This window comes from Lampetra fluviatilis, chromosome 76, assembly GCF_964198595.1.
Source record: "Lampetra fluviatilis chromosome 76, kcLamFluv1.1, whole genome shotgun sequence".
In the NCBI taxonomy this organism is placed as follows: domain Eukaryota; kingdom Metazoa; phylum Chordata; class Hyperoartia; order Petromyzontiformes; family Petromyzontidae; genus Lampetra; species Lampetra fluviatilis.
Genome location: NC_136350.1, coordinates 2000841 through 2024752, shown reverse-complemented (window position 1 = coordinate 2024752; position 23912 = coordinate 2000841). Strand labels below are relative to the sequence as shown.

Below are 23912 nucleotides of genomic sequence, written 5' to 3'. Positions count from 1 at the left end.
GAAAGCTTCCATCCTACGTTAAACGACGTCATCGTTTTCATGATGAAACACCAGAAGCACATAACGTCCGATTGCAACGAGACCGTCAACATCACATACAATCAAGAAATCAAGAAACACCAGAAGCTCGTGATGGTCGATTGCAATCTGTGCGTGAACACGTGACAATTCAGAGTTGCAGAAAGACTTGAAGCACGTGATGTCATATTAAAGCAAAATCGTCATTATCAATCGCAACATCTTCAAGCACTCAATGCTGACATGACAACATCTGACAATGCAATCAATACATTCTGTCATAAAATCTGTGAAGTCTGCACAAAATGCTCCTATCCAAATCAGATGTACAGAGTACGACGTAATGAAAATGCATTGCACTATCTACCAACCGAATTGACATCACAGCAAACATTGGAAATGTGTTCACGTTGCAAGACACACATCAACAGTGACAAAAGAGCTGCACCGCCAAAAGCTCACTGGAATAATTTGGGTTCTCGTGAAATTCCAGATGTGATTCCAGTCTTATCACAGCCAGAACAACGTATATTATCAAGAGTTATAACCTTTTGTCAAGATCATCAAATTACGTGAAGTCTTCGGTCAATATGTCTTCCGTGGACAGGCAGTGCTCTTTGCTATGGACATCTTTAAAGTTAGTGACACACTTCCATGAGCAATGGATAATTCTGCAATGGTTGTCATCACAAAAAATCTTGAAAATCTCAACATCACAAGTGAATTCTCTATAAATCGGGAACAAGTTTACAATGCACTCAACTGCCTAATTCAAAACAATCCACTTTATCGGGATGTAACAATAAATGAAGAAGCAAACATCGCTGATGTACATTCAGTTGCTATTCCTGCGCAACAACCAGTGGAACAAAATCAGCCGCAATAACCTGCTAATGCTTACATGGCAATCAATGAAAGATCTAGAATTGTTCGCGCTGCATGGCATCAAGCAAATGAAGATGTTTTTACATGGGGCAATGCAGGTGTTCAATGTTGTGCAATGGTGTTGGCAAATATTGCAAGAGCCGCTATACTGCCACCAAGCATGGACCACAAACACATTGAACGTGAACTTGATAGCGGGTCATGAAATGTATGAAACCATTCCATTGGCCAAATTTGACAATCTAGGATATCCAATGACAGCAAATGGATCTCTGCAAGTCAAACATTTTGATGTCATAAGAAACGACTTCATTATGTTCAACAACTACTCGTTGGAAGTCTACAAGACTCGGTCAATGAAGGCGATTCACAAGGAATCACTTTGGGCGATGCCTTTAATTATTTGTTCACAAATCATCAGGCTGGCGTACTAATAACAGGATCCAAATCACTAGGAATTATGCATTACGATAACAAATACTACTTCACTGATTCACATTCATGTGGTCAGAAAGGTGCACCGGCAGGCAATGGCAGAGCATACATAATTGAGTGTCAAACAATTTAAGAACTAAAACGAATCTGCAGACGATCAACAGGATCCAGAAATGTTCATTTCACCATCAACTTAATCGAAGTTAATAAAACAAATATTACATTGCCGATCCAGGAATGCGAAAAGAAGATTCCTCAGCACGTCTGCGATCGGCAATGAAAGAAAATATGGCAGCACAAGTTGAATCGATGCCTATACAAACATCAGTCATGGCTTCGATAGATTGTGATCAGCCAAATTTGGAAGATGAATACGAAGTCTCTGATAATACTCACGAAATAAGGCGTAAAACAACCAACAACATTCTGAACGAAGCACATTAATTCAAAGCTGAAGAGTTTGCATGGTTCTACCTCTTCCCAAAATGAATTAATGGACTCAAAGAAGTAAGACCTATCAGAATCACTCCATTGGACTAATTTCAATTCAGAATTCTGCGTAGTGATACACGATTTCAACGCAACGACTACCTCTTCTTCGCATGATCAATGTTCGCGTTTTATCGCATCCAATCTAACATCTCACCTTGTGGAAAGAAGGTTCAAGGACAAGATTCTAGAGTAGAAGATCTTTACCTCTACCTTAACCTTCGAGGATCAGCTGCATATTGGCAAACAGTGCTGAATGAATTAATCGGACAAATACGTTCAATAGGACCACCAACATACTTCGCGACATTCACTCCAAACATCAAGAAGGATCCTGTTGAGGAGCCTTTCAAGACCATCACCTTACCCTACATTGCTGGGGTCACAAAAAAGATCTCCAAAATCCTGATTAAACACAAGATCCAGGTCCGATTCAACACAGTACATAAAATCCGTGATCTGGTCCCGTCTGTAAAAGATGTGGTTCCAGACATACAGTACCCTGGCGTCTACAAACTAAGTTGCCTCTGTGGTAGCAGTTACATTGGAGAAACCAAACGACATGTCTCGGACCGCATCCGTGAACATGAAGCAGACCTGAAACACGGTAGGACAAACACCTCAGCCGTGGCAGATCACTGTTACAACTCAGTGGGCTCACATGACATTGACTTCTCCAAGACAGAGGTTCTCTGCAAGCCATCTGGCTATCATGAGAGATTCGTTCATGAGGCGATCCACATATACAAACACAGAGACAATTTCAACCAAGAAGATGGATTCTGGCTTAGCAATCATTGGAAGGACGTAATAAACCATTTCGGATCTTAACTGATTGTGTTCACGTTTACGGTGACTTTCAGACCGCGTTCCACTCACTGGCATTGTATTCTCTGCAGGGAATGGATTCTTTGCTCCGCTGCAAGTTTTCCCCTCACGACTCACCCATTGACACGACAGTCAATGGTACAGTGTATAATAACAAATAGTATAACATTTATATGCTTAATACAATGTACAAAGAAGGGTGGGTAGAATAATACAGTGTTATATTAAAATGTATAAGATATAGGGTGGTTTATAGCAATACAGTATATAATTTAATGTTGGGTTTGTCTATGGCAGTATATAGTACGGTGTAGACTCGTGTGATGTAAGAGAATACAGTTTAGATGGAAGCATATTATATAATTTTTACGACGTAGAATTGTAATGTATTACTTACTGTTAGTAACTCAGCTTATTGTAGAGTATAGTAAGTATACTGATGATGCTATGTAGTTTATACTTTAGTTTTCTTAGGTTTTTTCGGTAAAGTCACGTAGAAAGTAAAATAAAATAAAAACAAAAATCACGACGTTTCGGAGGCAACACAAGTCTCCGTCATCAGGTGGGACCGTCACAGCCAGATTAGCTGTATCAAGTGAGGCAATGATTCAAGATGTAATCCCTTAAAAGCGAGTTGAGGGGGGAGGGAGAGGGAGGGGGGAGCTCATCAGACTATGGTAGCCAATGAAAGGAACGTATCGGGAGGGAGGGGGGGCGAGGCCAAAAGGGTGGGCGATGGACGTGGAAGCGCTTGTGCGCAAGCGGCCAATTACTGCACACGCCAACACAATGGAGCGATTGTGCGCAAGCGGCCAGCCACTGCACCCGCCAACACAATGGGCAGAGAGGAGGAGGGGAGGTCTAATACACATGATAGACAAAAGAACGAAAATGATGATGGGTACAAACTTAGGGGGAGCTCATCAGACTATGGTAGCCAATGAATGGAACGTATCGGGAGGGAGGGGGGGTGGGGGGGGGCGAGGCCAAAAGGGTGGGCGACGGACGTGGAAGCGCTTGTGCGCAAGCGGCCAATTACTGCACACGCCAACACAATGGAGAGAGAGGGGGAGGGGGGGGTCTGATACACATGATAGACAAAAGAACGAAAATGCCCATGTTTATACCAATGCTGGCTGAACAATGAAGAGAGTACTGTTAAAATAACTGGGGATGTTAACACCCACCGAGTTGTAGCAATGATCATTGCTACAACTCGGTGGGCTCTCATGAAATTGTCTTTTCCGAGACCAAGGTTCTCTGCAAACCTCCCGGCTACCATCAAAGGTTTGTACACGAAGCCATACAAATATACAAACACAGACATAATTTCAACTGTGATGATGGGTACAAACTTAGTAATCATTGGAAAGATGTTATCAACCACGCAAAAAAGACTTAATCACAAATTTTTTGGACCATCTTATCTGACAGGCACTATTTTACTGTACTTTACCGAGTGTTAACATCCCCAGTTATTTTAACAGTACTCTCTTCATTGTTCAGCCAGCATTGGTATAAACATGGGCATTTTCGTTCTTTTGTCTATCATGTGTATCAGACCCCCCCTCCCCCTCTCTCTCCATTGTGTTGGCGTGTGCAGTAATTGGCCGCTTGCGCACAAGCGCTTCCACGTCCGTCGCCCACCCTTTTGGCCTCGCCCCCCCCCCGCCCCCCCTCCCTCCCGATACGTTCCATTCATTGGCTACCATAGTCTGATGAGCTCCCCCTAAGTTTGTACCCATCATCATTTTCGTTCTTTTGTCTATCATGTGTATTAGACCTCCCCTCCTCCTCTCTGCCCATTGTGTTGGCGGGTGCAGTGGCTGGCCGCTTGCGCACAATCGCTCCATTGTGTTGGCGTGTGCAGTAATTGGCCGCTTGCGCACAAGCGCTTCCACGTCCATCGCCCACCCTTTTGGCCTCGCCCCCCCTCCCTCCCGATACGTTCCTTTCATTGGCTACCATAGTCTGATGAGCTCCCCCCTCCCTCTCCCTCCCCCCTCAACTCGCTTTTAAGGGATTACATCTTGAATCATTGCCTCACTTGATACAGCTAATCTGGCTGTGACGGTCCCACCTGATGACGGAGACTTGTGTTGCCTCCGAAACGTCGTGATTTTTGTTTTTATTTTATTTTACTTTCTACGTGACTTTACCGAAAAAACCTAAGAAGATGATTCCTTGCAGTCACGAAAGCTTCAAATCTAGAATTATACTTTAGTTGTTTATGTAGTTTATACTTTAGTTTTTTAAGTGCAGCTACATACTATTAACATTCCTTTCCTTTGTTAATGCTACCCCCCTTCCCCCTCCCTTTGATGCTGCTAATCCTGCATAATGCACGGGCATAATATTAATTTGAAACCCCCCCGCCCACCTCCTACGCATTTTCCATATGCTAAATTCCTCTTGATATGCAAATTATTTTGTCAAGGCGCTCTTCTTCCCACCTCCCTCCCTCCAACCCAGCTTAAATATACGCTCCAAGCTTGGTGGTGTTTCATTCTTCACCTGAGGACGGCTGCTTGCGTTGTGGCCGAAACGTCGTGAGAATTATTTTATTATGTTTTATTTTTATTATTTTATTACTTCCCTTCGACGTGACTTTACCGAAAGAACCAAGAAGATTCAATTGCAATGATTTGATTTGCCTTGATATGTGCAATTCACTCTTAGTAGCTGATGAAAGACCCGATGAAGATCCAAATGAACTCAACATACATGCCACACAACGATTGATCGAACAGTATCCTGTCATAGTCACTCGACACTTCATTATTCGATTGAATGCACTTATGAAATTCTTGACAAATAATCATGAAGTGTTTGGTCAATTGAAGGATTACTGCTGGCGAATAGAGTTCCAAAATCGTGCAAGTCCATATCTACACATGCTGGTGTGGATATAAGATCATCCCTCATTCAATATACCTTAGGAATCAATCAAATTGATCAAGTGTGCACAGCAAAAAAAGTCTGACGGGAGTTCTGAGCTATATGAGCTCGTTAAAAATTGTCAGGTTCACCATCATACAAACAATCTTAATTTTGGAGCTTTCGTGACTGCAGGAATTATTCTTTGGTTCTTTCGGTAAAGTCACATATAAGGATAAAATAATAAATTAAATAATAGCATACGACGTTTCGATTGCAACACAAGCAATCATCGTCAGGTATAATGAAATAGCGACATAAATTCTAACCAGAAAACTATAGACAGACAAATAACCAGACAGATATCACCAAGATACATAGAGAGAGCAACACAGGTACAGAGAGGGGTGATCGTCTCTGTGGGGTGGCCTTAAATAGACACAGGGAGGGGTTAGAGAAAAAATGTACATGTCAATGAGTACGAAGAGACGCGTAGTAAAGTACGCAGGCTTAGAGGGAGAAAGAACACACTAAATTAAATAACCTAGCAAAGTATCGAAATGTTATGTAAAACGACACAGAGAGTCGGTCAACACACAATTAACGCATAGCCTGGTCGATTACGTATTTCAAAGATTGCTAAGTTAGAATTTAAAAGAATTTAAATTCTAACTTAGCAATCTTTGAAAAAGAATTTAAATTCTAACTTAGCAATCTTTGAAATACGTAATCTAAAAGACATGTAATTTTTTTCTCTAACCACTCCCTCTCTTTGCCTCCGCCCCCCTCTGTCTATTTAAGGCCACCCCACAGAGACGATCACCCCTCTCTGTACCTGTGTTGCTCTCTCTATGTATCTTGGTGATATCTGTCTGCTTATATGTCTGTCTATAGTTTTCTGGTTAGAATTTATGTCGCTATTTCATTATACCTGATGATGATTGCTTGTGTTGCAATCGAAACGTCGTATGCTATTATTTAATTTATTATTTTATCTTTATAAGTGACTTAACCGAAAGAACCAAAGAATCATACAAACACATGCAAGAAGAATGATGAGGACTCATCAATAGCGTGTTGCTTTAAATTTCCACAAGTTTGTGATGAAACCCGCATCGTCTCTGAAACATCTGATAACTTCATTACATTTTAAAATTCATTTAATTTTTATAACTTTTCAAGACCGAATAAATACATGTTCCTGGCAGAGCAGTGCTACTGCGTTACGCACCGGGAGTTGCTGGCGATAGATTACTTCGTCCAGCAATACCGTCCCTACCTCTATGAACGCAAGTTCGAGGTGGGCTCCGATCACGCGGCTCTGCAGTACGCTCTGCGTGTTGAACAGCCGTCAGGTCAGCTTTCCCGTTGGCTTAAAGTCCTTCAGGACCACGTGTTCGTAGTTTCCTATAGGAAGAGCGTTAGGCACATGAACGCTGATGCACTGTCACGATTGCCACCGAGTGAACAGTGCACGTGCATGTCGGGTGCGGGATGATGAAAGCCTGCTGATACAGTACCGCCCCGGTACTGTAGCTGACGCTGCACACACCGACACGGCTGATATGCAGGATCACACGCTCGGTCTCACCAACACCGAGTAGGGGCGAATCCAGGTGGAGGACGCCTCTCTCCTCTCAATCAGATGCCGTGTTAAGGTTTCCGAGGATGGCGGGAACTGACGGGTCTTATCCACGATGATCCTCCGGGAGGGCCTAACGATGAAATGAGATGGGGAACTGCAAAAATGGTGGTCGTTCCCACCATTTTGCGGGGTAAATAGATCTGGGCGACACACGAACTGGTTGATGGACCTCCAGGTCCAAAAGACCTTGTCCACTATTCGCCTCAACTTTTTCTGGCCCAGCATCGCAGGAGATGTGCAAAATGTGCTGAGGAGATGTAGTGAATGCGCTCACCGAAAGCCGTCACCAAAATGGCTTGTCCCCCGTTGCAATCGATTTCAGTGTCCTGGATGAATGAGCTCGTCGCTCTCGACGTGCTCGGCCCCTTTCCCACGACATCGCGGTGAAATAAATATTTGTTGGTGGGTGTGGAATATCTGTCACAATGGCCGGGCCGGTGCCGGATCAGTCGGCTGCGACCATCGCAGACGTTTTCCTCCACGGGTACGTCTTGGATAAGGGAGCCCTGGAACACCTTCTCACAGATCAGGGCCCAAATTTTTCATCAAAATTGCTCAAGGAAGCGTGTGACCGGTTGGATACCAAGAAGGTCCGCACCTCGCTCTATCACCCGCAAACTGACGGCATGGTGGAACACCTCAACAGGACCCTGACATTAATGTTATGTCAGCAAGTTAATGCGGAACAAACTGACTGGGACCTGCACGTCCCCGGTGTTCTTGCTGCGTACAGGTTGGCCCCTCACGCTTCCACCGGCTACTCGCCGTGTTTCCTTATGTACGGGAGGGAACAGGTTCCGCCAATTTAAATTAAATTAAATCCAGGAATGCGGAGTAAGACCATGTTCGACCCTGTACGCCTTACCCTCCAGCACTTGGCTGAAGCTAGGGAAGCTTCCAAGCAAATTCGACCATACGCCAAGCTGCTAACAAGGGACGGGTCGGGGCGCTGGAAACGGGTACCAAAAGGGCAGCAAAGGGATAGGGCATGGCTTCACTGCCCCCAGGTCCTGGTGGGAACGTCCCCCAAACTATATAATCTTTGGCGGGCCCCCGTGGAAATTGTGGCGGTCAAGAGCCCACAAAGCATCCGCATCCGTTTTGGTCGCAGGTGCTGGTTAGTGCACTCGTCACGCCTAAATCCCTTTTGTCCACCTGACAGCGTCCCCTCATCTCCACTACCTGAGGGATGTGTGTCGGGTGCGCCCGACTTAGCAACATAATCCGGTGTACAGTGAATTGTTTAAAACACGTGTTGCCTCCTACAACAGTGTGTGCGCGCGCCTCAGTCGACATACACTACAATATCAATGCTTATGCATCACACCAGGTACTAATTTTAGACTGAGTCGACCTCGAGAAGTCCCAGAAATGGTTTAGATAATCAACATTGGTGGTGGCCGTGAGCGGGAATTTAACTCGTGTCTCCGGGTTCGTAGAGCAGCACACCAACCAATGCATTACCGCTCCCCACATTACATACCCAGAGTACACTGACACACAATATACGGACTCATTACACACTTGAACAAAAAAATAAACCGAGGCAATTGTTGATAGCCAACACCTATTAATGCTGGTATAACACGCAAGTATGCAGTGTGGCCTGAACCACACTCGGCTGTCATTGTCTCTCCAACGATGCTTACAAACTGTTGGCCATGAATGGGAATGAAACTAGATGGAGTTGGTCAAAAAGTGCATGAACCACTCCACCGCCACTCCCCACATTACCCTCTCGCATGCACAGACACAATGATACACTGACGGCCTATAGACGGCCAGAGATAACGGCGGTCGGGTGTGGTTCTGGCCACCCCCTTGTGTATTATGCCGACCTTCATAGGTGATCGCGAACAACACTTGCCCCAATAGTCTGTTCAAGCTGTAGGGTTCATATTTTTTTTTCTTGCGTGACGTAGTGGAGTTTGCATGTTCTTCCCCCATGTTGCATGGGATTCGTCCAGGTTTTCTGGTGTCTTCTTGCAGCTAAGCTGCTGAAATAATTTCCCGGATACTACTCAATTGGGGTGACATTCAGTAAAACATCTCCCTACTTCAACAAACTTGTTAGGACCCTCCTGATAAATTCTTGAAACTCAGCGAGGATCTCCACCGTCAGGTAAAGCAATAACCCAGGCTAGGACAAATTATATGAGAAACCAGAAAGCAGGCAAGCCCTGCATGGCCAGGCCCCACATTTTTGTTTTCATATTACAACCTGGACATCGATTAACAGTTACTAAATTGATATTCTTCTTGGTTCTTTCGGTAAAGTCACGTAGAAGGGAAGTAATAAAATAATAAAAATAAAACATAATAAAATAATTCTCACGACGTTTCGGCCACAACGCAAGTAGCCGTCCTCAGGTGAAACCAGGTCTGTCGAGGCGACAGCGTCTGAATGAAACAGCACACGTGCTTGGAGCATATATATAAGCTGGGTTGGAAGGGGGGGTGGGGGAAAGGGAGCGCCTTGACAAAAGAATGCATATCAAGAGGAATCCAGCATACCCATGGGAAATGCAGGTATGTGATTAGTACTACTTGTGTCCGTGCATTATGCAGGATTAGCAGCATCCAAGGGAGGGGATATGGGAAATGCAGATATGTGATTAGTGCTACTTTGCCCGTGATGCTGCTAATCCTGCATAATGCACGGACACAAGTAGTACTACTCACATACCTGCATTTCCCATGGGTATGCTGGATTCCTCTTGATATGCATTCTTTTGTCAAGGCGCCCCCTTTCCCCCACCCCCCTTCCAACCCAGCTTATATATATGCTCCAAGCACGTGTGCTGTTTCATTCAGACGCTGTCGCCTCGACAGACCTGGTTTCACCTGAGGACGGCTACTTGCGTTGTGGCCGAAACGTCGTGAGAATAATTTTATTATGTTTTATTTTTATTATTGTATTACTTCCCTTCTACGTGACTTTACCGAAATAACCAAGAAGATGAATCCCTGCAGTCACGAAAGCTTTAAATCGAAATTTAAATTGATATTCACAGAATATAGGCGAGGCTTTCTTGGGTAAACATACGTAACAAAAGTGTTAATTGTCAGGCCTGTCTGCCTGCTGAACTTGTTTTAATATCTTTGCGTCTGATATAATTTATCTTAACCTGACCTGCTGGCTGGACAAATGCACATTACATGAAGTGCAATATAAAGTATGGAGAACACAAGACCATGGAAGTGCACAAACTAGTCCAGAGCCCAAATATGAAGTAGCAACCAAGGCAAACAGCGATAAAGAGATTAAAAAAAAGATGGACATAGTATTGCAGTGATTTGTTTAAGGGGATGGATGAGCTCGAAAAATATCCCCACCACCAAGGGATGATTGCTCCCTGGATCTGCCTGAGCTGCACCTTAACTCAAACCCAGTTCATCTCATCTCTTGATTGGTGCTTCAGTATTAACCACCACACCTGCCCGTCTTGGCTTGTGATAAGTTTGCTGTGCTCTACAACCAGCTTGTCTAAGTTAAGCTCATCTCATCACATAATTAGCATGACAGGATTACCACCTGCATGTTCTGGCTCATGACTAGCCCGCACCCAGCTTGCCCTAGCTGAAGCTCAGCCTATTTCGTCGTCCTGTTGATGCGGCAGTATTACTATTACTGCCTGTCCAACTAGCCACTGCACCTGCTCATCTCTTCCCATCACGTGGCCACTGGTTTGTGCCCAGTCCATCCAGACGCTGTTTGTCTCATCATCTGGGATTCTGGTGTATGAACCTGGTTAAGGTATCGCAACTCAAGCAAATAGCGGTTTCCACCCCTTCACCACGTATACTTCAGTGTCTGGAATCTTGCCTCTGGTGATTTAGTTCATGATCAAGTCACCACTGGAGCCGAGTGGACTTGCCGATGACTGGTTCAAGAGGTGTCAAGATGAGCTCCTACGGAGGAGGGTAATGAATGGACGCTCCTTGACACTTAAGAGGCAGTCACCCTCCAGCAAAGGGCAGAGAAGCAACGCTCACAATAACAAGCGGAGAGCAGGGCAGATGAAAAGCACCGCTGTGGCACAGTGGGGAGCACAGGTGGTGAGTCTGCCAGTCATCTCAGTCAATCCATGGCACCTGGGTCTGTTACGTGATCTGCCAGAGGGCCTTTCACATTTCACGTGGCCTTAAAAGTGCACCTAGCATGGAACATAAACTGGAGAAATTCCATGTGTAGCCGGCCCACCCTGTCGTCCTCTCGTGAATCGTAACGAGGGGAAAGGTCGGCCAAATAAACAATGAAGCTCAGAGAAGATGAGCAGATACTCTGCATTGTTGTCCTCCTGAGAACTGGGTGATTCCACTACAGATGGGCACCAGAGGTTTGTTAAACGGAAATGCTTTATTTCAAAGTGTTCTTCCGAGGAGCATTTGCATATCTGCAATCATGACCAAACATATCCCTATCACCTTCCACGTCACACAACACCTCAGAGCAGTCCCTCAGCACGGAATCTACCGCAAATATAAATTATAAGCCGCTTTTAAAATCCAATAACATTTAACATCTTATTTAACTATAAAAATGTAAATATTCCACATCAAACATATGCCTACAGATTTGTAGTGCCTCCTAAATGTGCTACATTCCATAACAATTTTGCATTAATGAAACAATACATACTTACATTAATAAAGCAATAATACGTAAAATTATAGTAATATGTACATTTGGGTTATTTAACTGACAATAATCATGAAAGCTTTGTTTTGAATTGAGACTGGAACCTCTGCCAAAATACCTATTCTGCTCGCCCTATTAACTCAATGTCAGGCTAAATCCGTATGCCGGCCATTTTGTGCATTTTAAATGCACAACAATTATACTAAATGTAATCAACTATCACAAAACAACTTAAATTTTCATCATCAAATCATTCTAATTGTCTTCCTATTATGTTATATCTATTGATTCCAGTTGGTTATCAAAATAAGCAAGTTATTAACACCTGTAAATATAATGAAAAAACCCATCACCAAAAGGGCGACGCCAGCCTGTTATGAAAGCCCGGCGTTCCGTTTGCCAACTAAGTTGAGCGTGATAATTGGTTTTTTACTCTTTTATCTGGCAACAAAACTGACACTTTTTTTTACAAGGAGTCATGTTTGCATTGACCACAATACCTGCGGTCGGAATGCAAAAAAACACAACTCTGATCATGTATGCACTGTCCTTGAAATTGATTGGTCCACACCCGAGAGTCTAGTCTCACATGGTGTTGGACCAGATGACGCCAAAAGGCGCACTTTGTGTTTTTTTGTTTGCATTCTGACCGCAGGTATTGTGGTCAATGCAAACATGACTCCTTGTAAAAAATAAATGTGTCAGTTTTGTTGCCAGATAAAAGGGTAAAAAACTAATTATCATATTTTCCTACTGGCAAAGGAGGTTCCAATGGTGTAAGTTGAGCGTCTTTCAGAAGGCCCTGAGTCAAAAAGTGAAAGAAAGTGGAGCCCCGCCTCCACCCCCAGTGGGGGAAAAAGGTTGATACAACCGGTTTACAAAAATTGTCGACACACCCTCCCACCCCACTTCGCGCGTGAAGAGCACACAAGTGTTGCAATCACATCGACCCCTCTAAGGAAAGAAACAGGTGGACCTTCTCCACAAATCTGGCTGTCGCCTGATGAAGATAGTTGTAATTACTGGCAAAACATCGTACTCCGTCAACGTTGTGGCTTGGCTGTCCAACATTTTGCTGTACTCGTCACGAATTGGCATGTTCTGTTTACGTGACAAACCTTACTAATTGGCAGTGTCGGTTGGTGGCTCGTTTAACGACATATATTTACGCGATCTAACCCAAAAAAACTGTATTATGGATATTGGCTGCGAAAGGCTGTGTTAAATTCAGTAGTATCTGCACACATGGGGGGGGGGGAAGAAGAGGACATCAGTGGGGGCAATGGGCAAGACGCCAAGCACCGAGAAGCCCTCCGTAGGCGCTAGAGTAAGGCAGCCTTAGGTCGGAGAAATTCTAATATTAAACTTCACGCTATAAAACGGCAAACACAATATAACTGGAAAAAAGTTAACGTATCATACCTGTAATTATTACCAAACACAAACCTATCACCCTCCGTCACGCAGTACCTCTTGATGGGATTTAGCACCAGTGTTCATTTTCTACACCCAATTATAACAAATTTATATATTGAAATATTACTGGTAGAAACCTCCTGGTTACACAAGGCCACAGGGGATTATTGTGTCCGTCCGTCGTGCAGGGAGGGGCTGGGTGGGGAGGGTGGGGCTGGGTGGGGAGGGGCTGGGTAGGGGGTCGGAGGGATTGGGCTGGGTGGGGAGGGGCTGGTCACCCCGTGGTGCCCTTATAAAACAACATTTAACCTACTCACGCCAGCTTGTGCCCGCCCTCACAGTCGGGCATATTTGCGGAATACACCATGCCGCCGTTGACCCTGGCCATTGACCGAGCAACCCAACGTTCCTAACAGCTCCCTTAGCAGGAATGTGTTTAATATCAACGTCTTAATTGTGAATATCTTCACCACCAATAACTCAATCAAGTCAAACAGTACCTAGTAAATGGCTTTGGATTAACATTGAAATATTAATTTAAGTTATATTTGATTTTCTATTTTAATAATGTAATCTCACCAGTCCACCTCGAATCTGAAATGGGGGTGTTCCCTGTACTTTGAATAGTCTACAGAGTTGGGCAGGGCATGCTCTAAACATTACCTCCACGTATAAAAAGTACACCAACACCTGGCTCTACGTAGCAATTACAGAAACATTGCAGTGCACAATTACAGGTGCGATTAATCACAGGTAAGCTCACACCAGCTACAGCAACTGCATGGCACACAACACGCCTTACTGCAAGTGGCATACAGCGTCAAGATGCAGAACTTTACTCTCATTCGACACCTTTCGACTGCAACTCACGACTGAGTGCAATGATACATTGCGTGCGATTGGTCACGTGAAAAGCCGAAGCCGGCTTCTTACACTATGCACTGTACACATAATATACATCACCATACAAACACACATTTCACCACACATCACAAAATTTACCACGAACTATTCACTGTGCACTTGACGCTACACTGCACTATAAACCACAACTACACTATGCAAGGTGCGTACATAGCCATCAGGTGGGATTACAGTAGACTTGCAGACCCCTGCTGTTACCATCATATAAAATGAAAAAAATAATACCAGGCTAAGACCAATTAAATGAAACCCAAAGGGATTAAAAGCGAAACTGCAGAAAGTAGGCCTGACATTTATTTATTTTGATATCATGAACATATATGTAGTGTATGAAACCAAAAGTAAATATTACAAAAATGGTTACCTTTTATTTTATTAAAGGGCATTTAAAAGGCAATAAAAAACAGACTGGGAGCATGCAGATAAGCACGGCCACACCAGACAGCCACTTTAATAGTAATGCAAACAGTTATAATTCATACTTATTCATTTAATACGTAACCATCAAAATGCATTTCTAATTCGTGTTTTATAAGGCAGCATAATGCTTTGCATATCGACTATTTCACTTCGACACTCAATAACTTTATCTGTACAGAAAGCCCATCTATGCTTGGATGACACCTACACCCCTATGCATTCTTGAAATGATAGAATCCTGTGAATAAGGCGAATGCTATGGGAAATCGTCTCCAACTCCAGGTTACACATCTTCCAAGGTGCCATCACGTGCCGTCCCCTCCTACTCAGCTTTGTCCAAAAACTCCACCCACACCTCCACATCCACAAACTGCTGGGGATTGCCTCTCTCTCCCTCGAAATCAGAATGCTCCTCCTGCTTCACGCTGCCTCCATCCACTTGTAGATTGGGTCCTGGAGTCGAATCTTGATATTCACATTTCACCGTCACTTCTTCACATTTCACTTCTTCACATTTCACTTCTTCACATTTCACTGTCACTTCTGGCTGTGTTGCCAAGTTGGAATTTTCTTCTGATTCGTGTTTCATGAGAGATGGGCTCATTGCAGCATGTTGATTTTCACAAGTCGATTTCACTTTCTCCTTGTGGATCTTCTCATGCCTCTTTAAGTTTCCTGATAATGTAAATTCCTTCCCACAGAGAGTGCACTTGAAAGGATTCTCACCTGAATGTGTTGTCTTATGTTTCTTAAGAGATTTTGAATGAGCCAATGCCTTCCCATACACCAAGCACTTGTATGACTTATGCACTTGGTGTGTTCTCTCATGAACACGAAAAGTTTTTGAATGAGCAAATTCCTTCCCACACACAATGCACTTAAAGGGCTTCTCGCCCGTATGTGTTCTATTATGTTTCTTAAGATATGCTGACTCTGCAAATGCCTTGCCACATACACTGCACTTGAAGGGCTTCTCGCCTGTGTGTGTTCTCTGATGAATTTTAAGAGTTTTTGAATGAGCAAATGACTTCCCGCACACAGTGCACTTGAAGGGCTTCTCACCGGTGTGTCTTCGCTGATGAACACGAAGAATGTTTGAATGTGCAAATGCCTTCCCACACACAGTGCACTTGAATGGCTTCTCACCGGTGTGTGTTCTCTGATGATTATGAAGAGTTACTGAACGAGCAAATGCCTTCCCACACACAGTGCACTTGAAGGGCTTTTCACCGGTGTGTGTTCGCCGATGAATACGAAGAATGTTTGAATGTGCAAATGCCTTCCCACAAACAGTGCACTTGAAGGGCTTCTCACCGGTGTGTGTTCTCTGATGAATATGAAGAGTTTGTGAACGAGCAAATGTCTTGCCACACACAGTGCACTTGAAGGGCTTCTCGCCCGTGTGTGTTGTATTATGTTTCTTAAGATATTCTGACTCTGAAAATGCCTTACCACATACACTGCACTTGAAGGGCTTCTCGCCTGTGTGTGTTCTCTGATGAATTTTAAGAGTTTTTGATTGAGCAAATGACTTCCCACACACACTGCACTTAAAGGGCTTCTCGCCAGTGTGTTTTGTCTGATGTCTCTTCAAGTTACACATCTCATCTGTGCTGTATGGACACTGGATGCATTGGTGCCTTTTACTTCCAGCCTTTGCCGAGCCTCTCTTCTCCATGTGATTGATTCTGCAGATACATACATATTACACACAATATACAGGCAGACCTTGCTTAGTGCGACCCTTAGAGTGCCGATTTGTTTCAGCGCTCTTTGTCCTGGATATTTTTGTTCTTAATTTTGTTTAGTTTACAAAGTGCTCATGAGTAAGAACACGCAGCAGCGCAAGAAAACGAAGAGCGACGCATACTCCAAGCCAAACAGACCCCACCCCTCACGATTTAATTATCACGATTCGTGGTCATGATTATGTTTAAAAAATGACTCGTTTAGCCAGTTGAGAACTCACACGACCAGGATAGAGTTTCAGTCACCACCTAAAAAAAAAACCTCGCCACACAAATTTAGATTGAGGGATTCACTAAGATCAGGGAGGTCCTGAAGCATTTCTCTGAGAACGACCCGGACTGGAAGCGCAGCAGCTCCTTCAACCTTGTCTTCCTCCACTGACTTGTAGGATTAGTAAAGTAGAATGCACTCGTAAGTATAGTACATAATACTGATGTTATAAAACAATATTTTTACTAAATGTTTAGCATCTGTATTATTAGCGCTATTACGGGTACCCAAATGAAGCCCTCATATTATTCATACTAAATATACATTGTCAGGAACGAATCCCTATGGAGTATACAATGGGTTTATGATGACCCCTTGTAGCGCTGATCGATTGGCACTTAATTCTCCAGGAACAACGCATCTGGAGGAGCGCTAAGCGAGCTTTGGGTGTAAAGGGCAAGGGCACACACACCGACTGTGGAAGCTACTGGTCAGTCTGCCTGTCTCTCTGACAGGGCAGGTTTTGCCCACTCACTGTTCAAGCAGGCTAGACCCACTGCCGTGCAAACGTCACCAATCCAGCATTCCAGGTTCACCACTCTGGTCAAATGAAGCTGTCACCCTGATTAGTAAGAGAGTCGATAGATATAATTAAGTCCGTCTTGAAAACTCACCTCTTTAAACTGTCTTTGTGTGTGTGGGCGAGTGTGTGTGGGTGGGTGAGTGTACCGGTTAGCGCGCTGTGCTATGAACCCGGCGACCCGGGTTCGATTTCCCCTCAAAGCCAACACTAGTGACAAATATCTGAACTGGTCTTAGGCCTCCCCTAGGTCAACTCGGCCTCAAATGAGTACCTGGTGCGGTGTGTAAACATCGCCACTAGGAAGACAAAGGCAGGCTGGGCGTGGTGCTGGTCACCTACCCCTTCGTGTGCCGTGCCGGCCTTCATAGATGCTCGCTGACAGTGGGTGAGTGTGTAAGTGTATGAGTGGGAGCGTATGGGTGAGCGTGTTGGTGGGCGAGTGTAATTGGGTAATGCTTTGAAATCTCATTCAGACTAAAATTAAAGGTCTGGACTGGTTTTGTCCGAATATTCAAGTGGTGAAAAGCGGCCTGCATATTACTCAATCGGGAATACGCGCAAAAGCATCCCCCACGCCCCCCCAAAAAACTCGACGATCCTGAACTAGAGTATGGAGGCTCTGAGAGGTGAAGTAGTCAGCCAGGTGAAGACAAATTAAACTTAAGAGAATCAAAGCAAAGTCAGTAAGGCAAGGGCAGGAGGCAAGGCCTGCATGGCTTGGCCCCACGTAGTAACGTTCCAACCTGGACATCGATTCCATACTTGCCGCTCCTCAATTGCTATCGCTACGAGAGAGAGAGGGAAGAAGCGAGGCTGTACCTGGGTAAACAACAACAACCAACATCACGATGTGAACTTCTCACCTCTGATCCGAGAGTTGCGCGCACAGAAGCAGCTCCTGGGAATTTCGTGACGTCATACGGAAGCACGCAGCGGGAGAGATGACATGACGTCACTAGCACCCACACCGACTCCCCTCAAGTTAACGCGGATGTGTATGAATAAATTATGGTAACGAGGCGTGCCCATATATGGAGTGATTGGGCGTGGCCGCAGAATTAATGGGTAAATTACGTTAATGAGCCGCCAGTGGTATTTGTTTTACTGCAGACTCAACATATAACGTCACCCTGGGCCTTTGAAGTTAAGGGAATAATAAAAGTATACACTAATTTCCAAAAATTGGTTCCGCTGAAACAGAAGTTTTCCGTTTCATTTACTAGGTATAACCGCGTGAGCCATGCGGCTCTTGACTCGGGTGCAACCGCAACAAAACAAAAACATGAACAAGAAGCATCTTAAAGTGACTACACGCAACAGAAAAATCGTGGAAAAAACAGCAAAGTCTTCCAGAAAAAACACCATATTTCAACGCTATGTGCAAAAATCCCAGTGGGATGCAAGTCAAACAATAACAACCATAAGACAATGTAGATTACAGTTATCAGGCTAACTCTGTACTACAACAAACAAACATGGCTAAACCAAAACTTTTCAAAATCACCAAAATAAACTCATAGGAACTGTGATTCAAATTTAACAATAAACGATATACATAACATGTACGACCAAACTTTGCAGCCTTAGTTGGCTGCATGAGTCACTCCATAACAGCAGGAGTATCAGTAGCAAAATCAACATTTTTCAATACACCTTTAAAGATCAGCACACTATTATCAAAACTCAAGATCATACTTTGCAGCGGTCATCCGGAATGATACATATGATTTCAGACCATTCTGAATAGCAGTGGCAGCTAGGGGTGTACACCTCCTCTAGAGCAGTTTTGAGTGAAGATCTCACAGGTAGTAATCCAGGTTGCAGTTTATTGGCGATAGCATTCCAGACCCTGGGGGCATCAATAGAAAAGGCCCTTCCTCCAGTATTTGTACGGCAATAAGGAATGTGAAGCTGGTGAATGAGAATTTGTTCTTCGAAACAGTGAGGAGATCCAGCAGTTAGTCTGCTGATTTTTTTTATAAGTACATCGTGAATAAATAAGATCTGATGCACAATCCGTTGATCATTAAGAGAAGTTAAGTTTGACCCAATATAGAGATCGCAGTGGTGGGTCCTATACGGGCAGTTCAATGCAAATCTTAAGGCCGAGTGATAAATTGAGTAAAGCTTCTTCAGTAGAGTACTGGTCTGCTGGTTTATATACGATGTCACAGTAATCAAGTAGAGGCAATATGGTAGCTTTTATCAATTCCAAGCAGAGCATAGGGGGGGAGCAGTGCTTGTGTCGATACAGAAAAACATTTTTTTAAAATTTTACCAATATGATCAATGTGATCTTGAAAATTCAGTTTTGAATGACAGTCGCGTCGGGAATAAACTCTAGCATAAAATAGCGACCTTGCGTGGTTTCTGTGGGTGTGGAGAGAGCGTCGGGTGGTGTGAGTACGCGCATAAGTTTGGTGATCAGCGCGCATTCACTGATAAACGATCGTGGACGGTCGGTGCAGGCGTGAATCACGGGTGAAGTAAGAGAGGTAACCTCGATTCGATTGTCATTGCGATTGGGCCACGCTAACCACGCGCGTTTGCGCAAATGGATTGACGCACGAGTATCGTCAGTAATAGCTCGCCATAGTGCGTGGAATTGGCGCGCGAATAACTTCATCAGCGCGACCATTTTACCCGGGTTTTGCGCGAAAATCCTACTGACTACGCCAGAATCCCGTCGAAGTTCCTCCGTCATTTTACCCGGGTTTTGCACGCGAATCCTGCCGACGTTCATTCGCCATTGTGCCCGGGTGTTGCTAGCAAATCCTGTCGACATTCCTTCATTTTCTGGTGCTTGAGCGTGGGTGCTTATTTACTCCGCGCGTTTTACGCAGTAGGTTTTCGTGGCGACGTTCACGTTAAGGGTGTCGGCAGGTGCCAAATTCAAGCACGTGGTTGTGGTGGTTGTTATTGTGGTGGTGGTGGTTGTGGTGGTACTGCTGGTGGTGCTTTTGGTGGTGGTGCTGCTGGTGGTGCTTTTGGTGGTGGTGCTGCGCCGCGCCCGCGCATATTCATACGGCTATTTTTTAGCTCGTGCACGTGGCGGCCAAGAGGTGCGGGTGGCTGCACGTGCACGAGTGTGGGCAGTGGCATGCATGGGCACGCACGTGCAAGGAGTCTTCTCCAAACATTTGGGGGAGTGTTTGCGGGGAGTGTGTGTGGATAACCCCGGGTGGCCGAGAGCCAGCCACTAGTCATGCCTCACAGGGAGAACGCGGAGGCAGCGAAGCCGAAGACTCGAGCGGCGGCAGCGTGGAGGGAGGAAGGGGAGGTGGAAGGGGGAGAAGGGTCGGAGAGCAGCAGCCCTCACACGAGTGAGGAGTCAGGGGGCAGCAGCTCCCACAGATGATTGCCTGTATTTTGCTTCTACACTCAATGACTTAATATTACATGAAGCTCATCTCTGATTGCATGACACCGACACCCATATGCATTTTTTTAACGACAGAAGCCTGTGAATCCGTCTCAAACCCCTGGTTACACATCTTCCCAGATGCCATTTCACACGTCCTGGCCCCTCCTACTCAGCTTTTTTCAAAAACCCCACCCACACCTCCACATCCACAAACTGCTGGAGAATACCTCACTCTCCCTCAAAATTGGAATTATCCTCCTGCTTCACGCAGCCTCCATCCACTTGTAGATTGGATCTTGGAGTAGAATCTTGATTTTCACATTTCACCATCACTACTTCAGATTTCACCATCACTTGTTCACATTTCACTATCACTTCTGGCCATGTTGTCAAGTTGAAATTTCTTCTGGTTCTTGTTTCATGAGAGATGAGCTCATTGAAGTACGTTGACTTTCACAAGCCGATTACACTTTTTCCTTGTGGATCTTCTCATGCCCCTTTAGGTTTCCTGATAATGTATACTTAATCCCACATTGCACTTGAAGGGCTTCGCGCCCGTGTGTGTGCTCTGTTTCTGCTTCAAACGTCGACTGCGATCCGTTCTGCATGAACACTGGTCGCATTGGTGCCTTTTAGCACGAGGCTGTCTTGAGGGCCTCTTCTCCATGCGATCGATTCTGCAGACATACCTATACATTATTCACAATACACATGTTGCGTCGTAATAAGGAGCTGTGCGCAGCTGACCCACCACGCTCACGGGCCGACAGGGGTGGAAGCTGAGGGGGAGGGGGACCCCCCCCCCACCACTTCCTAAGACCCCTTAAGATAAGACCTTCCAGAAGGTTTTAGGGGGGGGGGGCGTGAGGGGAGGGGTGACCCCAACTTGGGGATAAAAGGGCAGCCCTCGGGACGATCGTGGCAGTACTCACCAACTCACGCTCAAAGACATCTGAAGACCTGAAGACTGGGACAGCACCTGGGGACGTTGAACCGAGGCTCTCATTAGAGCCGGTTGTAGCAGACCCGAGGTAGCGCAGGACACCCTGGGACCCTCTCCGAGGCTCTCGCTAAGCCGGGGTTGAAGCGTAGCTGGCGTGTAACGTAGCTGGCGTGTAGCGTAGCTCGGCGTTTAGCGTAGCTGGCGTGTAGCATAGCCCGGAGTGTGTAGTAGTGTGTAACAGAGTCCTGTTCAACAGAGTAGTGTTTAACAGAGTGCTCAGAGTTGTTATAATAAACGCGTTGCCTCCAGCAGACGTCTCTGTGTGGTTAGTTCTAGGACACAACACACACATTACAAGACAAGGGACCCCTGTATAGACATAATAGACTGTTGGGACAGGTGCTGTTAGCATGCACCTGTGAAGGCTGACAGTGCAATGAGGGGGTGGGTGGCCAGAATCACGCACTGGCGCCTTTGTCTCCGTAATAGTGTAGCGGCATCGTTGAGCGCTGTATGCGATTGCCACTACTTAAAGCCTGTAATAACGGCCTCGAATCAACAGGGGGCTGAAGGGAGTCTAATGGTGATGAGTGAGGCCGTTGGCCGAAGGTAAACCCCAAGGTAGCTCGGGACCGGGGTTACGGACCCCCAGGAGGGGGGCTGGAGGATAACGTCACTCCCCAGGCCCCTCCAGATGGTTCCAGAAGAGAGGAGTGGCTAGGGGCGGAGTGAGCCAGGAACTGGTATAAAATCCGGACCCCTGAAGGGGACAGGCAGTCGTCGATTACCTGAAGACCGAAGAGCCACCCCGGTGACCTGGAGCTGCCACCTGGAAGACCCGAAGCAAAGAGCCCAAATGGCAGAACCTGAACCCTTGGCTAGGGTCGGTGCAAAAGCTTAACCAGTATAGGGTCAGAGCGTAACCAGTGTAGGGTTAGAGCGTAACCAGTGTGAGGGCAGAATATTCTGGAGGAAATACCTCCTTAGTGTATCGGGTGGAAGGGGCTATACCCCTTTGTATTATGTACATGTTAAATACATGTTGCCTCTAGAAGAGAGAAGTCTCCCCAAGTTTGTACCAACTACATATGGTGCCAGAAGTGGCCAAGATAGCTATTGCTTAGATAGTGTGAGCTATGGAGACAAGGAGTAAAACCGTACGTACCTGATCTTCAGAAAACGACGCAATAGCACAGGGAATGCAGACCCACGAGGATGAGGAAGAAGCGCCGCCGGCCGTGCAGCATGCCGTCCAGCCGCTTGGCGGTTCGCCGCCATCGGGGAGCGCGCTCTGGGCGGTGGACTCGAGCCTCACCGAGCTCCTGCATGCTGCGGGGTCCCTGCTGGATGAGATACATCGCGGGGAGCTGACGGCAGAGGACGGGGACGTGGAGCCACGCGGGGCTGCAATTCCCACCGCCGCTCCCAGGACTCCCGCCGACATTTAGAATTTCCCGCCGGAACTTCCCGCCAATCAGGAGCCGCCGCATCATCATCGCCGTCCCGCCAATCAGTAGCTGCCGCGTCATCATCGCCATCCCGCCAATCAGAAGCTGCAGCGTCATCATCGCAGCGACCGAGTAAAGGAGCCGACATCTTGTGCGGGGAGAGCGATACATCTCCCTCCATGTGTGGGGAAGAGCAGCGCCCGGCTGCAACCGTCCCTTCGCGACAACAACGCCTGCCCATCCTGACAGCATTATCTGCCGCCGGGGGTGACTGGGCTGCTTTCCAGTGGCGCTTCCTCACCAATGCTGCAATGGCAGGTTGGTCCGAAGGAGAAGTGCTCCGAGTGCTCCCAGAAGGCCCTCGATGACGACGCTCTTGCTGCTTTCATCGCCATCCCGCCAGCCAAACGTGCCACCTTACAGCTGGCGATGCAACAGATGGCCGCTATTTACGGACCATCAAGCACCCACCATCGCTTTCCCGAGCGGAGGACCAGGGACTCTGAGACACCCCTCACCTTCCACAGCGCTCTGTTGGCGTTGGCAAAGTCCGCCTACCCCAGGATGGACAACGAGGGAATCCACGCGCTGGTGATGGAGAAGCTGTTGGCGCTGGCACGGGAGCTTCGTGTTGTCGTCCACATGATCGATGACACAGACCTGTGCTCCCTGCAAGTGGCACGGAGTGTCCAAGCCCACCTGCTCCTCCAGCGAGAGACGGGGCTGACGGCATGTGCTGTGGCCGGTGAGGTGCGCAGCGCTCCTGAAGATTCAGCTCCCGCTCAAGTCTTCACGTCCGCTCCTGACAGGGGATGGAGGAAGGACGACCGGCCACGTCGGGGCGCCGATTGCACTCGGCCCTTGGTTACACCTCATACATCTCACCGCACTGGGTCAGGGTCGGGTCGTGCGTCGGTTCACGGGGCGACGGAATGTGTTCCGGAGGACTGGCCACTCCGACCCAGTCAGTGGTCAGAGTTGGTCCAGAGGGTGGTCGACGCAACCGCATCGTCGTCCGTTGTTATGGGCTCCATAG

The 23912-nt window shown here is 46.2% G+C and overlaps 1 protein-coding gene across 1 annotated transcript; it reads right to left on the bottom strand.

The window, feature by feature from the left end:
* Positions 1-11518: 11518 nt before the first annotated feature.
* Positions 11519-18045, bottom strand: LOC144953452 (uncharacterized). The gene is made up of 2 exons (XM_078884034.1): positions 17985-18045; positions 11519-16267 (listed from the first exon to the last, which is right to left on the bottom strand). The coding sequence occupies exons 1-2, from the start codon at positions 18038-18040 to the stop codon at positions 14902-14904; spliced, it is 1422 nt and encodes a 473-aa protein (XP_078740160.1). The 5' UTR covers positions 18041-18045; the 3' UTR covers positions 11519-14901.
* Positions 18046-23912: the final 5867 nt, after the last annotated feature.

Bases quoted from the DNA above. Each gene is read 5' to 3' on its own strand.
- LOC144953452 (XM_078884034.1), bottom strand. From the start codon at position 18,040: ATGACGTCACGAAATTCCCAGGAGCTGCTTCTGTGCGCGCAACTCTCG. The intron at 16,268-17,984 runs GTGAGAAGTTCA...ATGTATCTGCAG, and splicing joins GCGCAACTCTCGGATCAGAG to AATCAATCACATGGAGAAGA.